The following is a 15,587-nucleotide window of genomic DNA, read 5'->3' as shown; positions in this document are numbered from 1 at the left end:
AACTGATTTTACACTAAGTTAGCTGATTTCCTACAGCACCCACTGCAATGTTTCAAGTCACATCCCAAGAGAACCTTCTGCTTTTCTCTGACTGCAAAGCTATTAGACACAAGCTCTTATCAATTTAACTTTTCTCTATCTACAACCATCCTTGCTTTCTTATCAATTGCCTCCAAAGAAATATCTTATCAAGGTAAGCATTTTAAAATTTATTTTAAAATTTAAAAATTTTTAACAACTTATTGACCAAAGACTTATTAATACATCTTTTGTTACCTGAATGTTATTGACCAGAAACTTAACAAATTGCTGGCCACAGGCATTAGTTTCTACAAAAATTCCCTGGTCAATAATGTGTTAATACACACTGATAAAATCCTCTTGAAAGATATGCCAATTTACACTACCAATAGCATGAGTGTAATTATGTTATAGACCTTTTATTTTCCCCCATTATATGGTCACACTGTCCTTGTTGCCTTTCTACTGGAAGTTACCTTTTTCTCACTGGTTTGTTTAGAAGAGCTCTTTGTACATCAAGGATATTAATCTCACCTTTCTTAAATATTTTACAAATATTCCCCACAATTTGCCATCTGCCATAGGTTTTTAAACATACATCAGTTCAGTTCAGTCGCTCAGTCATGTCTAACTCTTTGCGACCCCATGAATCACAGCACGCCAGGCCTCCCTGTCCATCACCAACTCCTGGAGTTCACTCAGACTCACGTCCAATGAGTCAGTGATGCCATCCAGCCATCTCATCCTCTGTCGTCCCCTTCTCCTCCTGCCCCCAATCCCTCCCAGCATCAGAGTCTTTTCCAACGAGTCAACTCTTCGCATGAGGTGGCCAAAGTACTGGACTTTCAGCTTTAGCATCATTCCTTCCAAAGAAATCCCAGGGCTGATCTCCTTCAGAATGGACTGATTGGATCTCCTTGCAGTCCAAGGGACTCTCAAGAGTCTTCTCCAACACCACAGTTCAAAAGCATCAATTCTTCGGCACTCAGCCTTCTTCACAGTCCAACTCTCACATCCATACATGACCACAGGAAATGTTAGGTATTAAATTTCTCTTTTTTTTGGGGGGGGGCGGTTCTCATGACACCAGCATGCATTTTTATGTATGTGCCTATGAATGACTGGCATATAAGATTAGTAGCACTATCTTGCTGTACATACAATCAAATGGCTCCTTTCTCCTACCGCTTATGCTAAATACAGTTGATTGCCTTAAATGGAGTCTTATTTTTTTCATTAGAGAGCACCAGGTTATGAAATTGTCAAGCATCAAGCTCTAGATGCAAAGAATATTTCACATTTGGTCATTCATCCTTTAAAACATGTCTGGAGTAGACATTTCTGTACAGTTCAAGCTTAGGGAAGATATTATCATTTATTCCCCCTGTCATTTCCAACACGATGTGCTTTTTTTTTTTTTTTTTTTTTAATTTTTTTGAGGGCGTCAAAGTACCAGAGTTCAAGAGTATGAAGAGCTGTCATGTAACACTGTTTACACTATTCATATGCAGTGGGTAGTGTTAGAGTGAATGAATGGGCTTGCTCAAAGCAGGTTTATACTTTCTATGACAAAATAATTAAGTGATTAGATCTGCCTTTTTTTTTTTTTTCGTTTCATACATGACATTTCACATGTTTCAATGCCATTCTCCCAAATCTTCCCACCCTCTCCCTCTCCCACAGAGTCCATAAGCCTGTTCTATACATCAGTGTCTCTTTTGCTGTCTCGTATACAGGGTTATCGTTACCATCTTTCTAAATTCCATATATATGCATTAGTATACTGTATTGGTGTTTTTCCTTCTGGCTTACTTCACTCTGTATAATAGGCTCCAGTTTCATCCACCTCATTAGAACTGATTCAAATGTATTCTTTTTAATGGCTGAGTAATACTCCATTGTGTATATGTACCACAGCTTTCTTATCCATTCATCTGCTGATGAACATCTAGGTTGCTTCCATGTCCTGGCTATTATAAACAGTGCTGCGATGAACATTGGGGTACACGTGTCTCTTTCCCTTCTGGTTTCCTCAGTGTGTATGCCCAGCAGTGGGATTGCTGGATCATAAGGCAGTTCTATTTCCAGTTTTTTAAGGAATCTCCACACTGTTCTCCATAGTGGCTGTACTAGTTTGCATTCCCACCAGCAGTGTAAGAGGGTTCCCTTTTCTCCACACCCTCTCCAGCATTTATTATTTGTAGACCTTTGGGTCGCAGCCATTCTGACTGGTGTGAAATGATATCTCATAGTGGTTTTGATTTGCATTTCTCTGATAATGAGTGATGTTGAGCATCTTTTCATGTGTTTGTTAGCCATCTGTATGTCTTCTTTGGAGAAATGTCTATTTAGATCTTTGGCCCATTTTTTGATTGGGTCATTTATTTTTCTGGAGTTGAGCTGTAGGAGTTGCCTGTATATTTTTGAGATTAGTTGTTTGTAAATTTCTCTTTTTCTTTGCTGAGTTCTATGTTTGCTTTCATGCTTCAAAATCCTCCCCCTTATGAAATCAAATAAATGTTCATCTATATCTGCTTCTTGTTACCATCCCAGCCTAATTCCTGACAGTAAGCTTTAATCCATGTCGAAGTTACTTTTGTGTATAATCCTTTCCCCACACTGCAAAAAAAAATCATCTAAGAACTATTTACTGACAAATTTACTTTTCCCTCTAGGTTTGAAATGCTAATTTTATCATATGCTAAATTTATATAGATATTTGAACCTATTTCAAGTTCTGCTCCAAATATACTCGTAATTAAGCACTATTTTCCTGAGCTCCAAGTTAACCCATTTCTACTCTGCTGTGTGATGCTGAGGTGGGAACTCTGAACTACGATACTTCTTTGCCTGTTGATTTCAAGATTCACCAACAGGAGGCAGAGAAGCAATGAAGGTGGATAGAGGGTGGACAATAAGAGGGGTGGAGGACAGGAGACGATCCTTCCCAAAGGCTTGTTGTTTCTGTCTAAACGACCCCAGGCACAGCGCTTTGCCTCAGCAGCTACAGTTTCCAGCTGTTTCCCTGAAGTATCACAAAGTGGACAGAGCCCCCTGCCTCAAGCAGCAAGTCCCAGCTACCTGAGATCACCTGCTCTCAAGCCTGAGTAGCAGCTAGGGACACCCCTTTCCTTGGAGTTTTGAATCCTGGCTCCAGGGAGCCTCTCCCCTCAACTTTGTGGACAATCCAGAAATAAACCCGTGCACTTACAGTCAATGAACCTATGGCAAAGAAGGCTAAAATATACAGAGGAAGAAAAATAAAGTTTTCAATAAGTGATTTTGGGAAAACTGGACAACAACATGCAAAAGAATGAAGTTAGAACATTTTCTCACGCTGTATATTTTTTAAAAAACTCAAAGTGGATAAAAGTCCTAAATGTATGATCAGAAACCACAAAACTCCTCTTAGAGAACATAGGTAGTACACTCTTACAGAAAGCTTAGCAATTTTGTTTCACCTCAGCCAAGAAAAACAAAAGCAAAAGTAAACCAATGGGACCTAATCAAACCTAAAAGCTACTGGCACAGAAAAAACTACCAACAAAACGAAAAGACAACCCATTGGAGTAAACGAGCTGTCTCATAAGGGTTAAAATCCAAAGTACACAATGAACTCATAAAACTCAGTATCAAAAAACCAAAAGCCACTCAATTAAAAAATTGAGCAGAGGACTTCCCTGGTGATCTGATGGTTAAGAACCCACCTGCCCATGCAGGGGACACAGATTTGAACCCTGATCCAGGACGATCCCACATGCTGCAGAGCAACTAAGCCCATGCACCACAACCACGAGCCAGGGCTCTAGAGCCCATGAGCCACAACTACTGAAGCCCACAAACCCTAGACTCTGTGCTCTACAACCAGAGAAGCCACCACAATGAGAAGCCCGCATGCCACAACTAAGAGCAGCCCCCATTCACCCCAACTGAAAAAGCCCGCATGCAGTAATGAAGACCCAGCGTGGCCAAAAACAAATAAATAAATCTTTTTCTTTTAAATGAGCAGAGAACCTGAACAGGCATGTTTCCAACGACAAACAGATGGCCAACAGACACATGAAGAGATGCTCAACATCACAAATCATCAGGCAAACGCAAATAAAAACTACAATGAGATACCACCCCACATCTATCAGAATGCATGTATGCTCAGCTGCCTCAGTCATGTCCAACTCTTTGCGACCCCATAGACTGTAGCCCACCACAATCCTCTGTCCATGGGATTCTCCAGGCAAGAATACTGGAGTATTCTTCACTGGCGTGAGTTGCCATTCCTTTCTCCAGGGGATCTTCCCGACCCAGGGACTGAACTTAAGTCTCCAATATTGCAGGTGGATTCTTTACTACTGAGCCACCAGGGAAGAATGGCTATAGTTAAAAAGACAAGTAACAAATGTTGGCAAGGATGTGGAGAAAAGGGAACCCTCCTACACTGTTGGTGGGAATGTAAACTCATGCAACCATGATGGGAAACAGTATAAAGGTTCCTAAAAAAAAAATTAAAAACAGAACCACTACTAATGAAAAGAACAAAGAAGCAGAAAACCAAAAAGGAAAGAGAACACTTTCAACATTATAGACCAACTAGACCTACCAGATAGATTTTCCCACAGAAAACTCTATGTAACAGTAGAATACATACTCCTCTCCAATGCACAGGGATCATTTTCTAGGACAAACCATAGGCAAGGCCATACTACAAAGCTCAACAAATTTAACAAAGGTTAAACTCATACAATATTTGTTCTCCCACTGAAACAAAATGAAAATAAAAGTTATCAACAGAATGAAATTTAGGAAATTCCAAGGACGTGAAAATTTTAAAACATGCTCCTAAATAACCATAGGTCAAAGAAATGACAGGTATATATCATAAAATGCTCTGAAGTGAATGAAAACACAACATATTAAATCTTACAGGAAGTGGTGAAATAATGTTCAGAGGGACAATTATAACTATAAATACCTACATCAAAAAATCTCAAACCAACAACTCAGTCCTTCCATTCTTAAGACACTGAAAAAAGATGAGCAAAGTAAAAATAAAGCAGAAAAAAAAAGAAAACAATAAAAATCAGAGTGGAAATTAATGTAACAGAGAAAAGAAAAATGAGAGATTCAACAAAACTGAAAGCTGGCTCTTTGAAAAACATCAACAATATTGACAAAACTTTAGCTAGACGGAAAGAAAGATGCAAAATACTAAAATTGGAAATTAAAGGGGGACACTGCTCCTGGTCTTAAAGAAGTAAAACTGATTCTAACGGATTCTAAAGGAATAGTATGAACTGTACTGTTGCTGTTTAATTGCTCAGTTGTGTCTGACTCTTTGTGGCCCCATGGACTGCAGCCTGCCAGGTTCTTCTTGTCTATGGAATTTTAGAATACTGGAGTGGGTTGCCATTTCCTTCTCCAATAAACTATATAAATAACTTAAATGCGCAAATTACTAAAAAGATACACAAACTACTGAAACTGACACAAGAAAGAGAAAATGTGAATAAACCTATAATAAGCAGAGACTCAAACATTTTTTTTAAATCCCACAAAGAAAAGCCCAGGCCCAGGCGACTTCACTGATGAATCCACCGAACTTAAATAATACCAAGTCTTCAAAAATTCTTTCAAAAACGTAAGAGAAAAGCATAATTTCCAACTCATTCTATGAGACCAGAGACACCAAAACCTGACAAAGATATCCCAAGAAAGAAAACCACAGACCAGTATCTCTTACAAACATGGACACAAATATTCTCAACGAAATACAAGCAAACTCAATCCAACAATATATGAAAAAGATTATACACTATGCCCAAGTGGGATGTGTCTCAGGAATGAAAGGTTGATTCAAAAATCTGAAAAGTAATCGAATAAAGGTAAAACACCACATGATCATCTGAGTAAGATACAGAAAAAGCATCTGACAAAATCCAACACCATTTCATGATTTAAAATATCCAACAAACCAGAAACAGTAGTAAATTTCTCAACCTGATAAAGGCTATCTATGAGAAACCTACAGTTTTAAGCCACCTGAAAAAAGACTAATCAGGAACCAGATATGGAGGATCCCTGTCACCACTTCTATTCAGCATTGTACTAAGGTTCTAGAAAGAGCAATGAGGCAATGAAATGGAACAAAAGGCATCCAGATTAGCAAAGAAGAAACTGCAGATGAACTAACTTGAAAGACTCATAATTCCCAATTTCAAAATTTCCATCATGGGCTTTCCTGGCGGTTTAGTGGTTAAGAATCCACCTGTAATGCAGGGGACATGGGTTCGACTCCCGGACGAGGAAGATTCCACATGCCAGGGGCCAACTAACTCCATGCACCACATCTACTGAGCCAACGCCCATCCTCTGCCACCATCAGGAGAATTACTGCATTGCAATGAAGAGCAGCCCTCGCTCTCTTTCTAGAGAAAAGATGACACAAACAGATGCAAAGATATACCATGTTCTCCAATTGGAAGATCAATATTGTCAAAATGACTATACTACTCAAAGCAATATGTAGATTTAATGCAAATTACCAATGGTATTTTCTACAGAACTAGAGAAAAAAATCTTAAAATTTGTATGGAAACACAAAAGGCCCCAAACAGCCAAAGCAATCTTGAGAAAGAAAAACAGAGCTGGAGGAATCAGGCTCCCTGACTTCAGACTATACTACAAAGCTATAGTGATCAGAATAGTACGGTACTAGCATTTAACAAAGAAATACAGATCAATGGAACAGGCAGAAAGCCAAGAAATAAACCTATGTAACTATGGGCAGTTAATCTACAGCAAAGGAAGAAAGTCTTTACAATGGAGAAAGGGCAGCCTCTTCCATAAATAGCGCTGATAAAATGGGACAGCTACATGTAAAAAAATGAAATTAAAGAACATTCTTTAACATCATACACAAAAATAAACTCAGAATGGATTAAAGACCTAAATGTTAGACCGGATAATATAAAACTCTTAGAGAAAAACATAGGCAGAACACTATCTGATATAAATCACAGCAATATCTTTTTCAATCCATCTCCTAGAATAATGAAAACAAAAAGAAAGCAAACAAATGGGACCTAGTTAAACGCAGAAGATTCTGTAGAGCAAAGCAAACCATAAACAAAAGGCAACCCACAGAATGGGAGAAAATGTTTGCAAACCATGTGACCAACAAGGGATTAATCTCCAAAATTTACAAACAGGCCATATGACTCAATATCCGGAAAAAAAAAAAAAAAACTTAATCAAAAAATGGGGAAAAAAACTCTAAAAAACATTTATCCAAGGAGACACACAGATGGCCAAGAGGCACAGGAAAAGATGCTCAATATAACTAATTATTAGAGAAATGCAAATCAAAACTACAATAAGATATCACCTCATACCAGTCAGAGTGGCCATCATCAATAAACGGCCAACAATAAATGGTGGAGAGGGTGTGGAGGAAGAGGAACCTTCCTACACTGTTGGTGGGAATGTACTGGTACAGCCACTATGGAGAACAGTATGGAGGTTCCTTAAAAAACTAAAAACAGAGCTACCATATAATCCAGCAACCCTACTTCTGGGCCTATAACCAGAGAAAAACACGGTTCAAAGGATACATGCACCCAATGTTCAGCACCATTACAACAGCAAATACATGGAACCAATCTAAATGTCCAGTGACTGATGAATGGATAAAGAAGATGTGGTGTACATATACAATGGAGTATTTACTCAGCCATTAAAAAGAACTAAATAATGCCATTTGTGGTAACATGAATGGACCTGGAGATTATCATGCTAAATGAACTCAAATCAGACAAAGATAAATATCCTATGACATTACTTATATGCAGAATCCAAAACAACGATACGAATGAACTCATTTACAAAACAGAAACAGACTCACAAACTGAGAGAACAAATTTATGATTGCTAAAGGGAAAGGGTGTGGAGGAGGGATCGACTGGGAGTTTGGGACTGACATACACACAATGCTATATTCAAATTAGATAACGAACAAGGGCCTACTGTATAGCACAAGGAGCTCTGCTCAATACTCTGTAATAACCTAAACTGGAGAAGAATAGATACATGTATACATATATCTGATGCTGAGGCTGAACTCCAATACTTTGGCCACCTGATGTGAAGAACTGATTCATTTGAAAAGACCCTGATGCTGGGAAAGATTGAAGGCAGGAGGAGAAGGGGATGACAGAGGGTGAGACGGCTGGATGGCATCACCAACTCAATGGACATGAGTTTGAGTAAACTCCAGGAGCTGGTGATGGACAGGGAGGCCTGGCATGCTGCAGTCCATGGGGTCGCAAGGAGTTGAACACAACTGAGCAACTGAACTGAACTGATATATACAACAACCACTTTGCTGTACACCTGAAACAAACACGTTGTTAATCACCTATACTCCAATATAAAATAAAAATTTTTAAGTCACATGAATCAAGCAAGAATATACAATGGAGAAAAGATAGTCTCTTCAATAAGAGGTGCTTGGAAAACTGGACAGCTACAGGGCTTCCCTGTGGCTCAGAGGTTAAATCGTCTTCCTGGAATGCAGGAAACCCGGGTTCGATCCCCGGGTCGGGAAGATCCCCTGGAGAAGGAAATGGCACCCCACTCCAGTATTCTTGCCTGGAGAATCCCATGGAGGGAGGAGCCTGGTAGGCTACAGTCCATGGGGTCGCAAAGAGTCGGACACGACTGAGCAACTTCATTTTCACATTTCACATGTAAAAGTATAAAACCAGAACACTTTCTAACACCAGACACAAAAATAAACTCAAAATGGAGTAAAGACGTAAAATAAGACCCACGACCTATAGTAAGATATGACACTATAAAGCTCTTAGAGGAAAACAGGAGGAACATTCTTCAACATAAATGGCATCAAGATCCTCTCTGACCCACCTTCTAGGGTAACTGAAATAAAAATTAAAAAATGGGACCAAAACTTAAAAGCCCCTGCACAGAAAAGGGAACCATAAACAGGACACAAAGACAACCCTCAGACTGTGCGAAAATACTTGCAAATGAAACAAGAGACAAAGGATTAATCTCCAAAACATAGAAGCAGTTCATGAAGCTTGATATCAAAATAACAAACAACTCAATCGAAAAATGGGTGGAAGGCCAAAACAGGTATTTCTCCAAAGACTTATAGATGGTCAACAAACACATAAAAAGATGCTCAAAAAAAAAAAAAGATGCTCAACATCCCTCCTTATTAAAGAAATGCAAATCAAACTACAAGGAGTTATCGCCACACACCAGTCAGAATGGCTATCATCAAACAATCTACAAATAATAACTACTGGAGAGGGTGTGGATAAAAGGGAACCCTCTTTTACTGTTGGTGGGACTGTAAACTGATATAACCACCACAGAGAACAGTACGAAGGTTCTGTAAAAACTCAAAATAGAACTACCATGTGACCCAGCAATCCCACTACTGGGCACAACCCTGAGAAAACCGAAATTCAAAAAGACACACGTGCCCCAACATTCACTGCAGCCCTATTTACAGTAGCCAGGACATGGAAGCAACCTAGATGTCTACAGACAGATGAACACACGAAGAAGATGTGATACATGTATCAATGGAATATTACTCAGGCAGAAAAAGTGGCCAGACTGGGTCATGTGCAGTGATGTGGATGAACCCAGAGTCTGTCACACAGAGTGAAGTAAATGAGAAAAACAAATATCATACATTAACACATATATATGGAAACTAGATAAATGGTACTGATGACCTATCTGCAGGAGAGGAAGAGACAGATGTAGAGAACACACTTGTGCACACAGCAGGGAAGGAGAGAATGGAACAAATTGAGAAAGCAGTGCTGACATATACACACTACCATGCGTAAAACAGACAGCGAGCGGCAGTTTCTGCATAACACTGGGAGCCCGGCGCTCTGTAGTGACCTAGACGGGTGGGATGCAGGCTCAGGAGGGAGGGGATACGTGTATACGTACAGCTGATTCACAGTGTTGTACAGCAGAAACACCAAATTGTAAAGCAATTATCCTCCAATTAAAAAACTGCTTTTTATAAATCACATGAATTGAACAGCATCTAATCAATAAACATTCCAGGAAAACAATGCCCATAATTGATTAAAATACGCAAGTTCCTTGAGTAATTTATGAAATAAAGTCTAAATAGAAACAAAGACAGAGAAATAGAGTGATTTAACCAATGCAATATTTTATTCCAGAACAAGAATCATTGCAATTTTTCCCTTCTAGTTCTATATATCACCAATTCCTCAAGAAAAATGAAGCATGAAGAATCATAAAACTGAAAGGCTTATATAGAATCTCAACTTCCTGAGCTGTAATACGAAACTAAAACAGGCTAAGAACGAAGAGTTTGACCAAGTCTTGGAGGTTTGATTCTGTATTTAAAACTGGATATTCAAAGATGAGATGAAAAGCAAAAAAGACATCTACTATGCCAAAATATCTTAGACCCACGACAGAGTTTCAAGGCCCTATGGATATTTAGGGGCTGGTACAAAGGCAGCAAAATCTGACTGTAAATGCCAACTACAGAAACCTTTCAAAGATAAAATTTAACTCACCGTCTGTGTCCTTAACCATATCAAGTTTAAGGGCCTTTGTTCCATCGAAGCAAAATGCCCGGATGGAATTCAATCCTAACAATAATGCATTCTGCTTTATTTTTTCTACTTTTTTGGATATTTTATCCAGTGCTATCACTTCTCCCTAAAAAAAAAAAAAAAAAGAAAAGAAACATAAAAAAGTGCAAATACAAAGGAATCATGAAAATTATCGAAAAAAAAATCTCATGAATAATTATACTCTTCCCCACTCTGTTTCCCCCAGTTCTAAAGGTGAATTCATCATTCAAATGTACACTAACTTTACATCAACTACCTATTAAGCATTTCCTTTTAAAGAACACAATCTTGCCAGATAATTTTCTTATGATGCCCATCTACTTTTACTCCACAGAATTCAAAACTGAACAGCAGTGTTAGCAATCTTCTCCCAGGTGGTGCTAGTGGTAAAGAACCTGCCTACCAATGCAGGAGATAGATGTAGGAGACATGGGTTCAATCCCTGGGTCTGGATGATCCCCTGGAGGAGAGCATGGCAGCCCACTACAGTGTTCTTGCCTGAGGAGCCTGGCGGGCTACAGCCCATGGGGTCACAGACTCAGACACAAATGAAGCGACTTATCACGCAAAGAAACTTTAAAATATCCATTTGAGATAAATATTAAAATATCACCAATTTCATATGCCCTGCTCACTCTGGAAGAGCATGTTTTTCTGAGACATTTGCCTTCTAGAACTCTGAGATGCAAACGAATGTTACTTGTAAAATCCAGCCTTTATCCCAGTACTTTCTGAGCTATGTACATGTAACAAAAATTCATGTGAATTCTGACAACTAAAGACAGAAAAATATAATCCTGTATCACAGCAAAATGTTCTGAACTATAAAAAATAGTTCAAAAATAATTTTACATGGAAACACTTTAAGTCAAAATCAACAGGGACTTCCCTGGCAGTCCAGTGGTTAAGACTTCATGTTCCAAGGGGGGGTGGGGGGCGCAGGTTTGATCCCCAGCTGGGGAGCTAAGATCACACATGCAGCAGCGCAGCCAAAAAAAGAAAACATGAAAAAACAGAAATAATACTGCAAAAATTCAATACTTTAAAAATGGTCCATATAAAAAAAAATCTTTTAAAAAAGTCATTAAAGAGAAGAGGCTACAGTTTTCTGAACAGGCTGTGATATTCATAGTCAAAGCTATGGTTTTTCCAGAAGTCATGTATGTGATGAGTTGGACCATAAAGAAGGCTGAGCACTGAAGAATTGAAGCTTTTGAACTGTGGTGTTGGAGAAGACTCTCGAGAGTCCCTTGGACTGCAAGGAGATCCAACCAGTCCATCCTAAAGGAAACCGGTCCTGAATATTCATTGGAAGGACTGATGCTGAAGCTCCAATACTTTGGCCACCTGATGCCAAGAACTGGCTCATTTGAAAAGACCCTGATGCTGGGAAAGATTGAAGGCGGGAGAAGGGGACGAAAGAGGATGAGATGGCTGGATGGCATCACTGACTCGATGGACATGAGTTTGAGCAAGCTCCGGGAGTTGGTGATGGACAGGGAAGCGTGGCGTGCTGCGGTCCATGAGGTCGCAAAGAGTCGGATGTGACTGAGCAACTGAACTGTGATATTCACATGGTATTTTAAAACACTCTGTGAAATGGTTCTGCAGAGATAGTGACACACACTGTTCATTGTATTTTGCTTTTTTTCCCTTCTTGTGTGACATATGCACTGACTGCATAGACTATACAGTACTGAAGATTTGCTGATCATGTTTCTGGAGGTGACACCAGGTTGAGCAGTCGGCACAGTTCCAATTAATACTGTGATGGACAGGAAAACCATTTCAAGCAAGTAGAACTGGAAAAGTAGGCAAAAACTACCAGAATAAGGTTCCAGTGTAACTACAATGAAGGAGAAAGTATGCTGGCTGAAGGCTGCTTTTACAGAAGTACGAGCCAGGAGGCTACACTTACACAGAGTCTGATTAACTACATTAAAACAAATCAACAATGACAACAAATCAAAAGCAGTAATGAAATCTGGGATTCAATTCTGACTCAGTTATTTCTATTCAGGTTCCAGGGGTGCTGGCCCACGGGGACATTGCCTAAACAGCCCCAATTTTTTAAGTCTTCACATATTCTCATCCTCTGCTGTTGACCTTTCAACACTCGGCTGGTCCCAGCTGGTCTCAGCCATGTGGTTTCCACTGGCCAATAGGATGACAGCAAAGGTAATGGAGGCAGAGATGCAAAAAGCACTCCAGCAGCATCCTTGTTCTGCATTGTCCTCTGCCACTGCTGATCATCACTACTAACCTCTGCTGGGCAAACACCCTGGCCCCACAGGAAGCTGAGAGACGCAGGAACCAGAAGCAAGACACTCCAGTGGCCTCAGCTGAGCCAATGCCATCCAACCCAAGTGGGTGAGCCCATCAAGGTCATCAGAACCTCTGGCTAACCCATCACTGACCCAGTGCTAGAGCCAGGCAGGCTGGGATCAACTGAATCACACAGACTCCAGAATGGACTCAGGAGTAAGCCGTAAGCCACCCAGGCTGTGTGGCTGCTTTTAAACAAAGCTGATGCTAAAGCCAAAGGCCACCTGATATGAAGAGCCAATTCACTGGAAAAGACCCTGATGCTGGGAAAGACTGAACGCAGGAGGAGAAGGGAACAACAGAGGATGCGATGTCTGGATGGCATCACTAACTGAATTTGAGCAAACTTCAGGAGATAGTGACGGACAGGGAAGCCTGGTGTGCTGCAGTCCATGGGGTCGCAAAGAGCTGGACATGACTGAGCGACTGAACAACATGGCTGATTTTTCCCTGCCAAATGCACTCCTCGCAGAATCCTCGCAATCCAGCAGCTCCGTTTCTCTAGGTTCTCTGGCCAAAAAACTAAGGAGTCACCCTCAGTTACTCTCTCATTTCACAACCCACGTCCAACCCACCAACAACTCCTAATAGCTCCAGCTTGAAAATATAGCCAGAACCTGCCCAACTTCTCACCCGCTCTGTGATGTCCCCTGACCTACTGTCTCCTAAGTGGTCTCTCTGCATCTATTCCGCCCTCTTACAGCTGAGGCCTTGGCCAATGTAAGAAGCAATCTCCCATCTCTGGAGCAGGTGTGAAATCCCCTCAGACCCTGGCAAAGCTCCTCCACCAAAATGCCTCGGGCCTGACCCCATTTCTCTGATTCTCTCCCTCGTCACTTAGTCCACACAGCAAAACTACTTCAGGTTCCCCCTAAAAGTCAAGACAGCCTCCAGCCTCAGCACATTCACCCTTATGATTTCCTCTCACTGGAACATCCTTCCCACCTGTAAATCTTCCCCAAATACCACCTTCGCAGGGGGGCTCTCCCTTGCTACCCACATGAAACTGCAAACTCACTCTCCCGTCTCGCCATATTCCCAAGCCCCAGGGCCCTCCCTTTGTGTTTCACCACAGCCCTCACCACAATTACATATGCCTTATCTTCTACTCATTTGTTATCTGTGTCCCTTTACTGAAGCATAAGCTCCATGAAGAAGGACATTTTGGTCACTCTGGTTTATTGGTGTACCCCAGTACTCATCGTAAGGATAAGTCTTTTTTAAAATCAGTCCAGCAATCAATTAAAATCTGACTCTTGATCAAGAAAGCTATAAGTTCATTGCCTCATTTTAGATCCCTTTGCTGTCCACCTGAAACTATCACAACATTATTAATCAGCTACACTCCAATATAAAATAATTTTTTGAAGAAATAAAGCTATTGTAACTGAAGCTACTAGCATGTATATTTTAGGAACCATCTGGTTTTATGGAATTTGAAACAAACAGGAAAGGTAACGTCAACTCGCAAACTTTTCTTGAGCTGAAGAATCTCAGTTGAAGCACAGAGTGGTTACAAAGCCACAAGCAAATATGCACATGAAGGAAAAAGCAGTAAAATCTGAGCTACAGTTACCCAAGGACAGACTTCTCTTTCATGACAGGGACACAGTGCACCATGGGCAGTTCTGCACACGGACGGCCTCACCTGATCGTGCATCAGTGCTGCAATGTGTGTTGTTTTGCCTCCGGGTGCTGCACACAAATCTAGAATCTTCTCTCCAGGCTGAGGATCCAGGACATGGCTTACTACAGCAGATGGCAAATTCTATAAGGAAAAAATAAAATGATCAGCTGTCAGTGACTCTAGATCACTTTAAATTTCAGAAACAGAGAAAGTAGAGATTACTGGAGGGACTTCTGTGCTTAAGAATCTGCCTGCCAACGCTGAGGACATAGGTTCGATCCCTGGTCCAGAAGATCCCACTTGCCGCAGAGCAACTAAACCGGCACACCGCAGCTAGAGAGTAGCCCCCGCACCACAATGAGATAAAGCTCATGCTCAGTAACAAAGACCCAGAGCAGCCATGAAAAAACAAATAATTTTAAGAAGAGATTACCAGAGGTAACCCAGTACAACATCCTCAGCCAAGAGTATGTTTATTGTAAATATACCAGTGTCAGAAAATTCTCAGTTTCCCAGAGTATCTTGTGATGTCACAAGGCATCCATACACACACATACACACACACATGACGCATTTCCCCAACCAATTCACCAAAAAATGCACACTGTCCTTTTTCAATTCAGTGGTTCTCAACATTCTGAAAGCAAGATATGTCTTATAAGTGTGAAAAAGCTTTGTATCTTTACCCAGAAAATTTACAAAACCTTGCCATATGAGATGCTTTGCTAATTCCGACCGAAGAATCTTCGTTTTATGCCACTGATGCCTCTTAAAGGCATATCTGGGTTCCTATCTCCCCACCATGACCACACTTCAGCAACAGAAAGTGAAAACATTTTAGCTATTTCTGGTTAGCACTCACAAATATATTATGAAAGATTACATAAGCCAAAAGTATCTCCATTTATAGGTATAAATTTTTATTAAATTATTAACACATTATTAGTATTCATTAT

At 40.3% G+C, this 15,587-nt stretch overlaps 1 protein-coding gene across 24 annotated transcripts in view; it reads right to left on the bottom strand.

The window, feature by feature from the left end:
- NSUN6 (NOP2/Sun RNA methyltransferase 6) overlaps window positions 1-15,587 on the bottom strand; it is an 89,341-nt gene that overhangs the window by 23,276 nt on the left and 50,478 nt on the right. For 19 of the 24 annotated variants that reach the window (XR_015139560.1, XR_015139562.1, XR_015139563.1 and 16 more), the window contains 2 exons: window positions 14,653-14,772; window positions 10,620-10,764 (listed from right to left, as the gene is read on the bottom strand). Coding sequence is in view for 8 of the 24 variants with exons in the window: in XM_086334132.1 (XP_086190258.1) it covers window positions 10,620-10,764; window positions 14,653-14,772 (265 nt within the window). In the remaining 16 variants the exon portion in view is untranslated. The remainder of the gene's footprint in view (window positions 1-10,619; window positions 10,765-14,652; window positions 14,773-15,587) is intronic. The other 5 variants (XR_015139571.1, XR_015139573.1, XR_015139572.1 and 2 more) reach the window with 1 other exon arrangement.

Source organism: Bos grunniens, chromosome 13 (genome assembly GCF_055505025.1).
Source record: "Bos grunniens cultivar Pamir isolate PY7600 chromosome 13, Bosgru_T2T1.0, whole genome shotgun sequence".
Taxonomy (NCBI): Eukaryota; Metazoa; Chordata; class Mammalia; order Artiodactyla; family Bovidae; genus Bos; species Bos grunniens.
Note: the sequence above shows the minus strand (reverse complement) of the source record. Positions and strands in the feature narration are given on the sequence as shown.